This window comes from Clupea harengus, chromosome 21 (assembly GCF_900700415.2).
Source record: "Clupea harengus chromosome 21, Ch_v2.0.2, whole genome shotgun sequence".
Taxonomy (NCBI): domain Eukaryota; kingdom Metazoa; phylum Chordata; class Actinopteri; order Clupeiformes; family Clupeidae; genus Clupea; species Clupea harengus.
Window position 1 is genome coordinate 17,053,390 of NC_045172.1, and position 18,039 is coordinate 17,071,428.

Below are 18,039 nucleotides of genomic sequence, written 5' to 3' on the forward strand. Positions count from 1 at the left end.
GTGTACATATGTGTCCAGAGAGCAGCTTTGGAGTGGAGCGCTGGTGGCAGTTTCCAGGCTCCATGGTCACCAGTTCAAACCTCAACACAGGGAGAAGGTGGAGGGGACCTGGCAGATTCAGAGGCCCTGAAGCAGGTGGGACGGTGAGGATGGATGCAGGTGTGACATCAGGATGGATCGCAAGGAGAAAGACACAGGGGGGGCTTACTTGGCCCCCTGAAACAATCCAGTGGAAAAGCAGGGGGTTATAGACTTTTTTCAGTGGTCCGGAATTCATTGCAAGCCAGCCACATGACTGACACCACAAGCTACTTCTATGTACATACACACAGAACTGTGTATCTGCACTTGAATGCTTGTACAAGGGCTCTGTTTGGACAGGTCAGATGCATGACTCACTCACTTCACCACAGTGGGATTTGAACCTCTGACCATTGACATTTCAAACTGCATACTTACCACTGCATCACCAGGATCCTGTCCTCCCATGCATCTCCCGTATGTTTGAGGGTATCATAGTGTGGCACCGAAGCCTCCTATGTCAATCATGCCATGTACTTAAATTTGATTGATGATGGATGAATATGGAATTAGGGGACCATTACCATCCCTTACATAACATGGCCACTAGGGGCCCTGTGGACCAGCGGTTTGCATTCTTGCTCATGGGTTGCCTGTCCCTGTGGGTTTTCCCTGCATACATGACTGGCTAGTGATGTGTCAATCACGCTGGTGTTAATCACAAGCTATTTAACTGGGGGGGGGGGGGGGGGAATCATGGTGTCAAGCAAAGATGTTAAATAGAATTCATAAAGAATTATGAAAAGACAACTGTACACACAGTATGTCAACACAGTATGTCAAAAGGCAGACTTGTAAATAAGGTCTTTAAAATTGTATTGACAAAAGTTTCAGGGTTTTCCTTTAACCCTGTTCCTATTCCCTAATGCTTGTACCATCTGGAGAGTGCGGGTGCAGATTTGTTAGACTTGCAGCCATTTCCCATAACGAATCCAAATTGCGTTACTGAAACATTTATTGCAAAGTAAATAAACATGACGAATAAATGCTGATATTTCAGTGTCCTTTTGATCTTTAGTTTTTCCGATGCATCCACGGTCAGGACTACGACCTGGCCAAGACTCCAGTTGAGTAGGCTGAGGCTCAGGTCAATGACGGTGTTGCTAGGCTGGTATAAGTATAGTACTAGTACTCATGTAAGTTTTTATAGTATAGTATAAGTAGACACCTGGGATTTCATTAAACTTCACAGATGTGTGACTTTGAAAACTAGCAAAGAGCAAAAATGGCATTAGAAACAAAGTCTTTCAGAATAATAATAATAATAATAATAATAAAAGATTGAGTAAAATAGTGGACTGCAGAACATAGAGGGACAGTTATTACTACTGGGCACCAGCAATTAATTTAGAGCACCATTATCTCTGACATAACCATCTGAAATGGACAGGGAAAATACTCTCTTTATTCCATTTACTTTGCCAGAACATTCGCCTACTAGCTATTTTAGATATTTATATCCACCATTAAATTGGTTTTTATTTCCAGAATCCACGACTTCCACTAAGGTTAATAAAAACACACCCCTGAGTTCAGTGTTGCATATAAATATAATTTATTACTGGTTTAAAAATTCTTTCTTACATTTTGTACAGAAACTTCACAGAGAGGGAAAAAAATGCAAGCTGTTGCAAAGAACATCATGAGCGTGCCATAAAAGAATAGGTAACATCCCCACCATAAATACAATGTTCAGAATCAGCGCTGTGACAGCTATGGAATGCAACCGCTAGCACTTTGATGCATGTACGTACGTTTCGGAATATAAATGATGCCAAGTTTGCATAGACAGCTTTAAGAAACTTGTACAAGAGAAAAGATAAACCAAAAGAAAAACACAAAAGACTTTTCGCCCCTCGAGTAACAAACTGTTGTTTCATCCTGTCAAAAGGCTGAAACTTTCAATCACCCACTGCATTCTATTATCAGTCTCTCTTTGCTGACTTTTACACTCTTAAGGTCCTAGTTCTCTCTCTCTATTGGTTCTGACAGTTCTCTAAGAGGAGGAGGAAGGGTCCAAGGTCCATCCTACTAACATCTCCACAAATCCAACAAAGCAGGTTTATAAACCGTTGCTCAGCTACAGCTCAAAACCGTTCCCAAATCTCTATACACACTTCAACCATCCATCTTGTGAATGTGTTTGAACTTAGATGTCCAGTTGGTCCACAGCATCAACAATAGCAACAGAGAAATTATCACTGAATTACAATCAAATACAGTTGATATTATCATCATTATGATATGATTCTTATCAACACAGACAAACAAACATGGACGGTGTTGAAACAGTGTCAAAAGTGGCTGCAAAGAACTGGTCGTGTTGAACTCACGGAACAGCACAGAAATCAAGCCTTTTGTGTCACCTCCATTTCAATGGTGACCAAGAAAATCGACCGTTTCTGCTGTTTTCTGCGACTCAGACAGGACAAACACATTTTCAAAGTCCAGGTTTTGGTAGTTACTTCTGTCCCTAAATTGCAGCTAATTACTGATCACCATGAAACCAAAACACGAGAAAATAATGATCATAATTATAACACCGCTGTACAATTTATGATGTACTGGCTTATTTACAGGCTGCACACTCCAATTTTTTGCCTACAGTACAAGGTGGCAGAGCCCTGCTGTTGCTGAGGACATCCACTAGGTGGCACTATGAAGCAATGAAAAATATCTCCAAACAATAATGATCTTAAAAAACACTACACAAACAGCCAAGAAAGAAAACAACGAAGAAGAGATGCGTAAATCAGGCCAATATATGAGGCCGCATGAAAATCAAACCATCGGAGAGATACATGTGTATAAACAAAGGCAATATTAAATATATATATTCATATAAAATCAGGAGTTGCGTACTTCAGGTTATTCCAACATAAATGTGACGTAAGGGAGGAGAAACCATAAGCACTGCATCAGGCATGTGGCATAAGGAGACGGTACGAGCTGGCATTTGGGTGCCCCTTGTAGTGCCCGCTTCTTTTCCTGTACCACTTTCCGCCGCCGGCTCTAGTGTGTGCAACCATCCCTGATTCTGCCCCCCTTCTTGAAGCCCCGCCCCGTCCTTTGCCTGTCAATCATTTGCCTACTCTTCCTGTAAAGGTGGAGTAGGATGTCCAATAAATGGACAGCAGAGACATGCGTTTCCTAGGAAACTGTATTGGGAAATAGAAAACTGTACCAGGAATTGTACAGACAGGGCTTTTTTTCTTTTAGTTAAGTCTTTACTTTCTCCTCTCTCATTTCATTTTTTTTTCTACTATTCAAGTCCATTTGTTTTACATATGAATGGATCAAAGCAATCTTTTCTCCTGCGATGAGATTTCTATCCTGCACAATTTTGTCTCCAGTTTTATCTCAACATTTTCAGGAAGGGAGTCTCGTTACTGCTTGCTCAGGATTCTGTTGCAGTTTGAGTGTGTGTGTGTGTGTGTGTGTGTGTGCGTGTGCGTGTGTGTGTGCGTGTGTGTGTGTGTGTGTGTAAGAAAAGGCTGGACGCTCCTCTGTCTTCCTCTCAGCCGTCTGACTTCCCTGCAATGGAACCATTCTATGCTCGGAGGACCCTCTCGGAGGACAGGGGTCAGTGGTCCGTTCCCATGGGCACAAGGTTCTCGTGGCGACCCATCTCCTCCAGCACTGCGGCCAGGCGGTTCAGGTTGCCGTCGGGGAAGTGCTGTGCCTCCCACAGGTCCAGGATCACCCCCGTCGGACTGGACTTGGTGGCAAAGTAGTTCAGGTACCTGTCGGACCAGACAGAAGGGAGAGGCCCATTTAGATTTTACACTCCGTCATTACTGCGGCACAGAGCCTCTACACCCAGTTCTCAAAGACTCTCACACTCTCTCACACACACACACACACACACACACACACACACACACACACACTCACTCAAAGAAAGAGTGTGTCTGTGTGCCGCACACACAGATAAATCAAGGAGAATGTCATAACATGAAGACATGGATTTTTTGGCGGTTGTCCCGATTCTGGACCGGACCTGGCCCAGACGTGGGCCGCACCTGGCAGCTTTCCCATCGCATTAGGGTCAGCTGCATCCCACAGTCAGCTTATCTGCGAGTCTGCATTTGCTGAACTCGCCTGACTCAGTATTATAAAAATCAAAGACTTCATATTTAACAGTAAGCCTTTGTGTTCCGGTAAGGACAGACCCGAACATTGCAGTATTACACAGCAGCTCTATTGAGAAGAACTCGTTTAGCAGACAAATCCCTTCAAGGTGATTTACAGCACGGGGAAGATCAGATTTATAGACATAAACTCCAAAGGGGAATGGGTCTCCTGCCCTTGGCTTGGCTAATCAGTTGAGCTTTAGCTGTTCTTGAGGAAAAGAAAAAAGAAGAAAAAAGAAAAATGAAAAAAAAAAAAAACGACTTCAATTATAGCTTTAAAATGCCATCTCGTCTGCCATTTAGACTCTCAACTGTGCAGAAAGAGGGAATGCGGGGTTCGAGGGGGGAGGGTTAAAGGTAATCCCTCCACCCCACCCCACCCCACCCCACCCCACTCGCACCCCAAACCCCCTTCAACCCTGCAGCCGCTGATAAGGCGCCTCCTGCTGAGATGTGAACTCAATAACTGAAAACACACTTTGCACTTCTCACATAAGCTGTCAAGGAGGGGGAAAGAGGCGCTTGTGTAGGCGCGAGACAAGGCTGGGGTTGGGGGGGAAGGAGGCGGTTGTGTAGTGTGTGTGTGTGTGTGTGTGTGTGCGCGAGACAAGTCTGGGGTGGGGGGGGGGGGGGAACGCAGCGCCCCGAGGACCCAGCTGCCACCTCTCTCTTCCTCTGTAGCGCTCTTTCTTTCTCACTTTTTTCCCTCTCTCCCTTCATTCCTCTTTCTCCCTGTCACTCTCAATCCTCTTTTCCTATTCCTCTTTTCTCTCCCTAGTTTATTCCTTTACTCCTCCATCAGACCCCCTACCCTGACCACCACACCCCACGCCTCTCTCTCAGGGCCTGCCCAGTGAGCCTCTCCTGTCCTGTCCTGTCCTGTCCTGTCCTGTGATGTGATGTGCTGGGCTGTGGAGCAGCTGGGGTCAGCCGCCTGAGATGGGGACCATTGTGCTTCTGCATTCTGCTGCAGAGGGACTGGAGAGATGAACAGCACACACAACAAAGCGCTCTGCTCTGCTCTTCTCCCACTCTTCACTGCAGCGTGCTACACGAAGGCACGGGAGGCTGCACACAGACCAGATCTACTTGCTCTTCTGCTGCCTTGGACGGCCAACGTTGAAATGTCATTCATGTCTTATTATACCAAAACTAAATATTGTGCCTTCTGTGAATGGTCACAAACTATTGAAATGCATTGAAAACATTTCGGCTGGTGTACAATTGATCCAAATAGCGGTATGAAGCTATGGACGTAAAATTGGCATTGTGCTAAACAGTGATCCGACTACTACTACAAAAAAAAAAAACATATTGTTTTTGGCTGACTTCCATGGAGGCTAAATGGAATATTGACTGAGTTTTTCAAAGGCTTATGCCTTGCTGAACTACCATCAATATTTGTTTCCTCATATTGCTGCCTCTGTTACTGCCATCAAGCTACCTTTCTTACCGTAACAAACACTTAAAGTATGCAAGTATGCCATAGCAGATACAGCTGCTCACTAAGTGCAAGAAGTTGAACATAATCCTGCAGCATTAGAAATCCAACTGTGGTGTAAAAATATGAGCCAAGACAAAAACCCTAGTCTTTGCATCTTGAGCCCAACTCTGAAAGGCACAGTGACTTCCGTTGTTGCCGTAGAAACTCTCGTGCTCACCTGTCCAGGTTGAGCTTGTGCGCCAGCATCCTCCAGTCGTTGCCGCGGGTCTGGGGCGCGTCCAGGCTGCCGCAGAGCTTCTGGCGGATGGAGAGGGGGATGCGGAAGGCGTTGGGCCCCACCAGCACGGTGATGTTGCTGGCCGGGTCCAGCAGAGAGGTGTCGATGCACTGCGTGTCCTGACAAGGGGAGAGCAGATGGTTAAGACAAGACGGGGCAGACAAATGATGGGGCCTGGGTGGGAATCGATTAAGTTTTAGAGATTTTTAGTAGTCTCTTAAAATACTTTTGGGTTCTCCTTTTTTGAAATGTGTATCAGACTGACATATCACCTTTCGTTGCAGGTTCTGAACAACTGATGATGTATAAATGCTCTGAAGACAGTGGAGATGGTCGTAGACTTCAGAAGGAACCCAGCCCCACCCACCCCCATCACCCTGAGTGACTCCCCAGTCGACACTGCAGAGTCCTTCCGCTTCCTGGGCACCATCATCTCCCAGGACCTCAAGTGGGGGCTGAACATCAGCTCCCTCACCAAAAGAGCTCAACAGAGGATGTACTTTCTGCGGCAGCTGAAGAAGTTTAACCCGCCCCCACACCTCAAGCCTGTGTTATGTTAACACACACTACATTGCACACTGCACATCCACTTTTGCACTCCTGCCCTGCTTTTTGTATTGTAGTACTTATTGTGTTTGTGTAGTACTTACTGTGTTTTTATGTTTTATGTTATGTGTAGTACTTACTGTGTTTGTATGTTTTTATGTTTACTGTATGCACCTATACATCAGAACAAATTCCAGGTAGGTGTAAACCTACTTGGCAATAAATAATAAATACTATTCTGATTCTGATTCTGAACACTCCTAGATATCTGTTCAGAGGTGCCTTCATCTATCAGATCAAACATGACTGAGAAGCTCACTCTACAGTGGAAGAGCATTCAGAACATAATGCTTGTCAAGCAGTTACCGTGATCAACGTGACATACTTTGTAAACGTAACATTCAATCCTTCTCTGTGTTTGTTTCAATCACACACAAAAACATTATGACACACATTGAGCCCACTACTGACGGAGAAAACTGATTGCTGTTTAAATTATAAATAACAGCCTATGAAATAAACATATGTACTGTCTCTCACATAGACAATTTTTCTGAAGTGATATGATTGAAGAAATACGATGCCTGTGGCTTAGGCATTTCAGCAGTAGCCTCCAATAACTCCCCAAGAATCACCCGGGCTTAATATTAATAAAAGTATCCAGGAAACCCACTTCTCCATGCCTTGACAATATTGATTTAATAAACCTTGATAGGTGTTACCAGCGCACGAACGGTACCTAGCTCGGGCTCTTCTAAAGGTCAAACCAGGAGCCATGAAAGGCCCAATAATCCCTCCTTTCATGACCACAGCGTGCCGACCTCCTCTTACAACCCCCCGCCCCCGCTCCCGCTCCCCCATCCTTCACGCCTCTCCTCCCCACACCTAGCCCAAGCAGCCACAGCCCTCCATTCCCCCGTCTGCCGTCAGGCCTTTGTGCTTAAGCGTCAGCTGGGATTTGATGCTGATTACGGCTCCCTGGCGGCCTGTGCCGAGGGCTGATAACGGCTACGGTGGCGGCTGCTGGGAGACGAGGATGGAGGAGTGGAGCGCTTTCAGGAGCAGACACACACACACACACACACACACACACACACACACACACACACACACACACAGAGAGGACGGTGCACCCAGGTCATGCAGGAAACAAGTAGCAAAACAGAGGGGAGGTTTTTGTGTGGAGCCCTGACCCTGACACACACACACACACACACACACACACACACACACACGCACACGCACACGCACACACACACAAGGCGGGTGTGCTGAGTACTTTTCCTGAGCCCTTTCCAGTCCCTCCGAAACACACTGACATACTTAAGCACAGACACAGTGAGTTTGACCCAGACACACACATATAAACAGATACACCACACAAGTGAGAGGATGAGGAGGTTTACAAACATTGGAAAATGGAGGGCTCTTACGAGAGCCCTCACAAACATGAACCTCTAGACACTTACAAAGAGCCACAACCACAGCCAACACAACATTAGCAGAGACAGCACACAGACATCGATTGCACAACAAACAATGCTGGAGAGCTCAATCATATTCAGGTTAACATCGCTAACAGGCTGCCAAGGTGTGCAGACAAATGTTCAGCCAGTTGTAAACACCCTCATGTACACTGTATTTCTCTCTCTTGTTTGCTATCACACATTTGGTCTAACAACATAACTAAACTGTGTGTGTGTGTGTGTGTGTGTGTGTGTGTGTGTGTGTGTGTGTGTGTGTGTGTGTGTGTGTGTGTGTGTGTGTGTGTGTGTGTGTGTGTGTGTGTAACCCTCACCTCAGCAAGTGTGGTGTTGAGCTGGAAGATCTGTCCCTCGCCCTCCACCTGGCGCACACACAGCTTGCAGGCCAGGTCCAGGGTGCAGGAGCTGAGGCGCTCCAGGGTGAAGGTGCAGTGCAGGTTCCTCTGGGAGCCCCCCCACACCTGCTGGAACGGCAGCTCCTGAGCAGCGGGGAGAGAGAGGAAACGGGCATTGAGGCTGGTGGTGTGCTGTTAAAGCCATAGACATTTATAGATGTATATATCTATATATGTCTATAATTAAAGCCCAATTATGCAAGAATTATTAGAGGTATTTTTTATGCTACTGCGCTCCCTCTTAAGTTGCGGAGTGTAGTTCACTTTTACAATACTGTCGTTAATAAAAATCGTGCTTGACAGTGTACACGTGTTTTTGTTGACAAGCTAAGAAATATGGAACCAGCAAAGACAACACCAGAGGCCAGAGAAGCATGTCGACTGACAAGGTCATGTAATATTACAAGATTTCACACAAATATGACTCTGTATAGACTTATTTATTGTGACATCGGACATTTTGTTGAAATACTGCTCGCCTTTTCAGCCAATATACATTGTTTCATAAGTGTTATATGGTATGTGAATGTATAGTATATGTGTAATCTCATAAAATGTTGTTGACTTCTTCTTATAGCTAGCAGAAGGGTCTACTACCTGTTGTTATGTGAGGTGTTGCCATAAAGCATTATGTAGTTCTCGTGAGATGTCGCACCCTGTCCACCACAGTTAGCCTATATAGTGCAATACCAGGTGTACCAGGCGTGCTGTGGCAGTGGCACAGAAGCCATTCTCCGTATTAAGTCAGTGTACCACCAAAATGAAATATAAAATTGTTACATAATGTTACTTTAATGTGTCAGGATGCTGCTGTGCGTTGACATGTTGCTAAATTTAAAGTGAACTATTTAGCTGACAAAATAATCCCTTCCAAGAGTACGGAGAGAACAAAAGGTGGTGAAATAATGAGAGAGGAAGGCAGGGAAAGAGAGGAGAAGTGGGAGAGGAAGAGAAGAGATATGAAACAGATGAAAGCAAGGTAAGGAGGAGGGGAGAAGACAATAGAACCGAGGAGCAGAAACGCTTCCCACTCCAGACTCGCACAGACTGCGCATATGGCTCTTACAGTAGGCTAAACAAATAAGTTACTCCAAACATCTTACAGTCGGAGTGGTGGTCCCCATACACTTACCCTGCTTGTACCATGCTTTAGCCAGCAGTACGTGTAAGAATTCCTGAGCTTAACTGGCAGAGCTTTGAAAAGTACCCATATTACTTATTTTTCATGACGTTATGTCTGCTCTCACTTCTGTATACGTGACACTCAATGGAACCACCTGCTAAATGGCTCTCAAAGTAATGTAAATAACAGACCCTTGTGACTTCAAAACAACTTTTGAGAGCAAAGCACAGTGTGTGTCTTTGTCTTTCATCATGACTCCGTGTGGGAGTGAAACCCCCTAATTTTCTTAGTTGCTGCCAAGCATCAACGCTCCGCTACCTGAGCAGCTGGAACACCTCAGGTGCTAATTAGCTGGAGCTGCTCGCTAACGCTGAGCTGCAACCCGATATTCTCCTGCACATGTTCGACTGGTCGCACCACAGCCAGTAACGGTATGACTGACTCCGTGACCCGACGGGCAAAGTCATGAGACTCGATGACTCTGCGTGACTCAAGTGTGAATCGGTGTGACTTCTGAACCGAGCTTCATTAGCGAGTGATTAAGGCTGAGTGAATGTGTGGCAGATGCAGCCTGTGGGTTCAGCAGTTAGTCTAGTCTAGCCTACCTGGTACTTGGCCAGAAGCTTGCTCTTCCACTGTGTATGCGGGACGTCGTGGAGCGACAAGCGCAGGTTGTGGGTGCTGTCCTTGAAGTTGAGCGTCTTTGGTTCGTCCAGCAGCTTTCCGCCCATCTGTTTCTCCATCTGCAGCACCTCCTACAGGTGAGAAGAGGGAGAGCAACAAGCTGGTCAGATTGCCACCTGAAAGCATGCAAAGTTTTTCTCGGTCGCTTTGGTACATTTCTCAGATCAGAATTGAAATTCTGAAAAACTGTTTGCTCAACCTTCACATCATCTAGTCACGTGTGCACATAACAGCAATTTCCAATTATTTTGAACATTTTCCAAATGCTTTTGCACATTCCTGCAAAAGGTTATATTTGTCCACCTGTGTGGTCTACACTTAGGTTTACCTATCTATTAATTGCGTGAGTCATGACATGCAAATAAAAGGTAAAACCAGTTATCATTATGTGTCGTCCATACGCTTCATCAGTTTCAGTGACATGGTATTTTTGGAAAGTTACATGTCATTCAAACTTTGATTGTTTACATGTGATTGATGAAGATAGATACAATTTGCTCAAAGGCAAAAAATTAGGCAACCAAGCCACAGCAGGATGTGCCAGGCCAGCATGAGGGGATATCCAGTAACAGTGTGTGCCACTAGATCAGACAACAATGTGTTCAGTCATATTTTCACCATTGGGCTCAACTGAATACAACATCTTACCCTCCTCAAATTATCCACAGGGATTCTGTTCATGAGAATGAGAGGGGTTTTGTAAGAAGCAGCATGTCAAATTACGGACTGTATGTGGCCATATGGGTCAATGTAAACTTTCTCCACAAAAAAACAGCATTAACAATTGATTACTGTTCTATTTAACTCAGTACTTTATCCAATGGCAGAGTTATTTTTGAATGAAGGAGATATGTCTATCATCATCATGATTGCATAACTTGGTTCTCAAAGAATGTATGTGATTTTCCAAATGTTTTTCAACAGGTTATATTTGTATCAACTGTCCTCAAGTGATTTCTTCATTGTTGTCAGTGACATGAATAGCATTCGACTAGCTAGAAAATAATATTTATTATGGATAATCTGGTATGCTGACAAATTGCTATGAGTTAAAGAGATCCAGTAGAAGCTAAAAAGCTGGAAATAAGAAATACACTTCCAGGACATACTTTTATATTGAAAACATGACTGAGTATTTTTTTTCACTGTCTTGGTCACAAACAATGACCAGAGGAATTCATTGATGTAATTATTTTGAGACATAAACTAAACATTTTGAGGCAGGTAATCCATTGTGTGATGCTGTTTGTACTAATTGTTTTGAGAAATGCACTTTAAAGAGCCCATTTGTAGTGATATAAGCCTATGTGTGTTCTGTAACATCTATAGATTAGACTACTGCAGATGGAAGCCTCTGTGTGTTCTGTAATATCTATAGGTTAGGCTACTGCAGATGTAAGCATCTGTGTGTTCTGTAATATCTATAGGTTAGGCTACTGCAGATGTAAATAGATCACGTGAGTTCTTAGAATCAAGCAGCTAAATGGGGAATGTGCCCTGTGAAAGTTTAGAATCATGGATGACAAAAAGGGTTGTATACCACTGTTGCATGTACATCGTTTTATATTGTTATTTTATACGTACAAGTGCTGTATGCTGCCTATTATACACTGTTGACATTAGGAGAGTAGAGTACTGTACTTCCTAGATTTTATTAACTGCTAAATGAGAGGAAATGTGAGGATTCAGAATCAGAATCAGATTTTATTGGCCAAGTAAGTTTGCACAAACAAGGAATTTGGCTATTTAATATCAACATTGGATACCAGAGCTGGATGAGCTGGTCTCATCATGTTTTAAAGAGCTGCTGGCTCCCTCTTCATTCAAGAAAACAGCTTGATGGTGTGTGTTTGTGTGTGTGTGTGTGTCTGTGTGTGTGTGTGTGTGTGTGTGTGTGTGTGTGTGTGTGTGTGTGTGTGTGTGTGTGTGTGTGTGTGTGTGTGTGTGTGTGTGTGTGTGTGTGTGTGTGTGTGTGTGTGTGTGTGCATGTGTCTGTTTTGTGGAGGCTGAGTCTTGGACTTCTGTTGCCCTCCCACTCGTCACCTGCTGGCACCACCCACACAGAGCCTGGCGTTGCCCGTCCAAGAAACAAACTTTCCATCGAGCCCACGCCTCTGCCCCGCACCAGACCTCGCGCTGCCATGTGCCGCCATCCAAAATCACTGCATGTGAGGGACTAATAACTAACACAATGCTGCTTCCTGCCCTTCATTGTTATTGTACTGCGTTTCTCAGGCACAAACACAGTGTGTTGTTTTTAATGAAGCTTTTCAGAGTTACTTTATGGTGTGACCACCATGACTGCCTAGCAACCACCATGGCTGCCTAGCAACCACCATGACTGCCAATCAGTAATAGCACCTCTACAGCGATGTCTTCTCTTCTACCTGGAATTTTCAACATGAGTCCTTTGGCTTTTTTTCAAAGGTTGACCATTGAATCACTTTATGTCTTCAAAATAACAGGTGTTCCACGGGAGAAAGCAGTGCTGGTCAACCGAGTGATAATTCTCAGAAATGTCAGTGGAAGGACTTGGTCTTCAAATTACATATCTATTGGGGTCTTAAAATGAGTAACCTTAAAGGTCAGAGTAGGGTGGTGTTTATGTCGTCCTATACACTTATTTCGTACTATCATCTTGAGTTGGCCTTTTTATATATATATATTTTATGTCTCATCTGCTGCAGTCTGGGAGTGAGCCTGGGCTCTCTCTCTCTCTCTCTCTCTCTCTCTCTCTCTCTCTCTCTCTCTCTCTCTGAGAGTGTCCCCGTGCCTCTCTCTGGCCTGCCAGGACGTGGGTGAGTCCGACAAGCTTGTTGTTGTTGAATAAATATACTTATATATGCAACTCCGGAGTCCTGAGATAACTTTAGTGAATTTTCACCTAACACGTGTGTATATTGTGTGCTGGTGTGGTGCAGCCTGATGTAATGAATGGTGCCTGAGCCCTCACCTTCAGGGCGTCCTGAGTGTCGTCCAGGCAGTAGACCCGGATGTTGTACTCCAGACCGGTGCATGTGACGGGGCCAAAGATGGCCAGCTTCAGCCTCCTGGTGGTGGCCGAGCTGATGGACTGACCCACCAGGCAGTACGTGCCCAGCGTCTCTGTCAGGATGTGGCAGGCCTCCTCGTCCATCTGGATGTAACACGGGGTGGTGAAGTTCTCCTCACCCACCACCACCACGTCCTGCGAGGAGACAGGGAGCACAACATATGGAAGAATGAGTTATAGTAGACTGGGAGAATGCAGGCTAACTTCATGTAGGGTTGCTTCTGAACTGTTATGCTTTGTTTTAGGCTGGAACTGTGTGTGTGTGTGTGTGTGAGAGAGCGATGTACAAATAGGTTTCAAAATGTCTGCCTGTATGGCCATGAGGTAATAGCTGTGGGGTTCCTCCCCACACCCCCCACCTCCCTGGGTTGACCTCTGTGATGGAGCTTATGTCAGGGGCTCAGAGCGTTTCATTAGCGCAGTCTGAGCCGAAACACTTCAAGCTGTGCTGCTCTCTTTCCATTATTTATAATCCCGACGTCTCACCGCGCCTCCGTGTCATTAATACCATCCCATTATGAGAGCCCGAAAAGCAGTTTTAAAAAAAGAACTTTATTGTCAGTCTGGCCGTTAAGCAGCAGCATTATGAGTGGTCATTAGCCTCTTTAACGCGTCCTTTGGGACACTGGATTGGAGAGGGTTAGCGTCGTAATTAGCGTGTTGAATGGAAAACTGGGGTAAGGGTTTAACGGGATATGATTTATTTACTCCAATCCTCTTCGCATTCATTACTCATTGTTAGCCTCGAACGCACTGTCCTTCAACATGTTTCTTTCAAAGCAGAAAAAAAAAGCGAAAGAGAGCACTTTTCCCCAGTTATTCTTTCCTTTCCCCTATTTTGTGTGTATGTGTGTGTGTGTGTGTGTGTGGCGGGGGTAGGATGGGGGTGGCAGCAGTGTGTCCGTCAGCTGCCATTGCTCATTTTCGGTCGCCCCAAAGAAAGGCTGCATGTAAATCACATTCTGCATTCCAAACACTTTCTGCAAACAACCTCAGCAAAACTTGTCACATGAAATAGCCCATCCTTCACTTGGCACGTTGCAAATAAAAGTAATGGTTTCTGAGAGCCATTTCTCTCCAAGTGAGTCATGCCTTGTCAGAATGAATTTCGACTGTGACGGAGCACATCATTTGCGTGAAGGGGCGAAAAAGGAGGGAAAACGTAATATTTACTGGCCACATGTGATTGACCACGGCCCGTCGACAGCCTGAAGAAAAAAAACTCATCTAGCACGGACAAACTTAGACAAACTTACTACCCCTTCCATTACCAACGGAGTGACGAGCAGCCTGGAGATATAATCAATGGTTATTTCTCTATTTAAACGCCCTGAAAGCATATTCTGTTTGACAGGTTGATTTTGAAGGAATCCATCAGTCACCGTGACAACAATGAGACCCTGTATTCAGAGCTTTCAGCCTTATCCTACATCTATACATCTCTCTCTCGCGCAGCGCATCTTAAAAATCCACACTTCCTTCCAGAACGACACATTCCCGAGGTTCTGTGGAATCCTGCATGTTTTGGCAAGTCTTCAGAGCCTTCTGCAGCGGTGGCACAGAAGAAGACGCCCCGCTGAGAAGCGGCCTGCGTGGGGTGATAAACATGCAGGTAGGTGGATGTGCGTGGAGGCTCGCCATTGCACCTTCTTCTATCACTCCGGCATCCTCTCTCTCTCTCTCTCTCTCTCTCTTCTCCTCTCTTCCTCTTAATCCCCTACCCCCTATGCACCTCTCACTTTCAACCTGACGTGCTTTTTTTGATCCCTTGGAAGGTCCCGGCAGCTTTCCACCCTGTGGAATAGCATTTATTAGATGACCACCGGCGTGCCCTTTTCATTTCTATATTCCGAAATTTTCTCTGACCGACTCCAAACACTGGGCGTACGCCTTTCTAGAGTATGTTTGCTCAGCCATCTTTGATTGAAAGCAGCTCCCAGACATGGAGCTTGTTGATTTATTTCATGACTGTGTAATGTCTGGCAGATATAAATCAATTTTCTGATCTGAAGTCAGAGGAGGGAAAGTATTCACAGCTTTTTTATTAATAAAGTTTCAGAGAACACAGGTCGGAAAAAGGTTTCAAAGCTAAATTGGAGTTCAACTTAAAGGTGCACTCAGCGATTTTAACGATCTACACTTTTGATAAAAATTCAGCGAATTGCTCTTCGTGGTCCTCTAGCTGTCCATTCAATGTTTGCGCTCAGAAAAACTCCAGTGTTTGTACACAATCCTGCCTCTGTAAATGGGAAACAAACAGTGGCTTGGATGTCAATAACCTTTTGCAAAACCAGAACCAAATCGCAGACTGCATTTTTAACAAGGACGTGAATGAATCGGAGAAACGCAACAGATAGTGTTGATGTTGTGGGTTGTTTTAGGGTAGCAACTGCTGAATGAATGAAAGATTGTCCAGACTTGATGTTTTTTCCTTATGAAAGGCTGGGGGATTATGAATAGTCAGAGACAAGTGAATGTACATAGGGGAAGAGATGGCAGATAAAGAATCTGGTATGCTGAGGTTGCCATTCCCACAGCCTTCATCCAAGCCATTCAGTTATCCTGAAAGTATTTTGTGACTGCTCTTCCCGACTCTCTTTCACTGGGTCAAACCTCTCTTTCTTTCTTTCTCTCCGTTCCTCTCTCTCCCTCTTTTTTTATTTATTTCTCTCTTTCTCTTTCTCTCTATCTCTCCCTCCCTCTATCTTCTTGCCTCCCAGCAAAAGGCTGAGGTCTGTCCAAGAGCATTTCATTTCTGATAAGAACAGACAAGGTCAGTGACTGTTGCTAAGCAGCTAAAGCGTAATAAAGTGTCGACGGGGATATGAAAGACCGGCTGAGCGTGTGGCACACTGCCCAATCTGACAGCCGCCTGGAGTCATCACAGAGGTCAAAGGTGACACTGGTTAGTGGCTAGTTGCATTTCTGCTGTTGCTACAGCGACCCACACCATCATATGAGATTGAGAATGATGAGACTGCTACTCTGGTACTTTGAAGTCTGTCTAGGGGAGAGGCAAGGGAGATCTTTGCTGAGACTCCCTGTAGATAAAAAGCTTTGCACCAGGGGCAACCATGTGTAAAATGCCTTTGTGTGTGTGTGTGTGTTTGTATGTGTGTGTGTGTGTGTGTGTCCATGTGTGCGTGTGTGTGAGTGCATGTGTGTGTGTGTGTGTGTGTGTGTGTGTGTGTGTGTGTGTGCGCATGTGTGTGTGTGTGTGTGTGTGTGAGTGCATGTGCGAGTGCATGTGCGTGCATATGTGTGTGTGTGTGTGTGTGTGTGTGTGTGTGTGTGTGTGTGTGTGTGTGTATGTGTGCGTGTGCGTGTGCATGTAAGTGTGTGGGTGTTCATGGGCTGACACGCCAGCTGGATGAGTGAGTACAGAGCAGGGCTGTCCTGGTGTTGTGCTCTTGTGTGATAACAGTAGAAGCCAAGAGCAGGAACCTCCACAGGGGTGACTGCTTCCAGCTCCGCCCTAACCCCCCAACCCCCCAGATAATACCCTCACCTTGGTTTAATGACGGGGCATCTGCAGACAGGAACTCAGAGGCCCAGAGTGGGAATATGTCTCTCTGTGTCCTTCTGTCCCTCTGTGTCCTTCTGTCTCTCTGTGTCCTTCTGTCTCTCTGTGTCCTTCTGTCTCTCTGTCTCTGGGCATTTCACTGCTGTTTTACTCAGCTCCCATTCCTTTACATTGAACCCTTCCCTGATCTTTCATTATTTTGTGTTTCTCTCTTGCTGTCTTGATCTCCCTTATCACCTCTCTCTCTCTCTCTCTCTCTCTCTCTCTCTCTCAATCTCTCTCTTTTTTTCTCTTTCTCGCACTGATTCTCAGCTTCAGCTTCCGTCTACAGCTCAATCAAAAATATTATTCATTATATTTACGGCATGTGCTTTATTGGCATGACCATTGTAATTATGTTGTCTGTCCCTTTCTTCATCTCTATTTCCATCACTCCATGTCTTTCATCCTCTGTGTCTGTGTAAAGGGGTGCACACACACACACACACACACACACACACACACACACACACACACACACACACACACACACACACACACAGCAGAGTGACTCAGAGCGGAGGCACTGATAACACTGAGCTCAAAGGCCTCCTTTTCTAATTAAGTTTTTTGCTCTGTTTACTGAAGCACGCAAACACAACCTTGGCAGGCTCAGTGTCTTCCCACATCTCTCCCCCTCTCTCTTTCTCTCTCTCTATCTGTGTCTGGCTCTCTCTCTGTGTCTGTCTTTCTGTCTCTCTGTGTCTGTCTTTCTGTCTGCTTCTCTCTGCTCAGTCTCCCACTCCTTCTTCTTCCTCCCTCTACTTGTTATTCACTCTCTTCATCTTCCTCTTTCCTCTCTCCTGATTTCTTTCCGTCTCTCTTCTCTTCCTCAAACTCTTCCTGTGCCTTCGTCCTGCCTTGTTTTTGGGGAACAGATCCGTGTGGCACTGGTCGTGTGTGACAGCCGTCTCTGCTCCCCCCCCCCCCCCTTGCTATCTCTCTGCTGCACACACCCAGTCAGTCACACAGCCAGCTGCACAGCCCTCCGCCATCTCCGCACTGGGAGGGGACGTACGCAAGGGTGGCGTGCACACACACACACCCAGATGCGCCATCAAAATATCTGCGATCACACATGCACCAGCGCGACACATATAGCATTAAACACCCAAACCTCACAAGCCTCACTGCACGAGGTGAGAAAAAAGGGAACACATTTTCGTTCTGTTTCAGTATAGCAGTGTGTCAACGTGCTTTAAAGGCTCATTTAGCATGCCTATATATATTATCTCCATTCCTTATGGAACCTATTTTA

General features: G+C 45.4%; 1 protein-coding gene across 3 annotated transcripts in view; it reads right to left on the minus strand.

Annotated features, from left to right (window-relative positions):
• Positions 1-1,619: 1,619 nt before the first annotated feature.
• The window catches only part of unc5cb (unc-5 netrin receptor Cb), a 156,994-nt gene continuing 140,574 nt past the window's right edge, over positions 1,620-18,039 (minus strand). For 2 of the 3 annotated variants that reach the window (XM_031558359.2, XM_031558358.2), the window contains 5 exons: positions 13,121-13,354; positions 10,089-10,238; positions 8,280-8,444; positions 5,876-6,054; positions 1,620-3,824 (listed from right to left, as the gene is read on the minus strand). In XM_031558359.2, coding sequence (XP_031414219.1) covers positions 3,665-3,824; positions 5,876-6,054; positions 8,280-8,444; positions 10,089-10,238; positions 13,121-13,354 — 888 coding nt within the window. In that variant the 3' untranslated portion in view covers positions 1,620-3,664. Of the gene's footprint in view, positions 3,825-5,875; positions 6,055-8,279; positions 8,445-9,492; positions 10,239-13,120; positions 13,355-18,039 lie in introns of those variants that run through there. The other variant, XR_006151497.1, reaches the window with a different exon arrangement.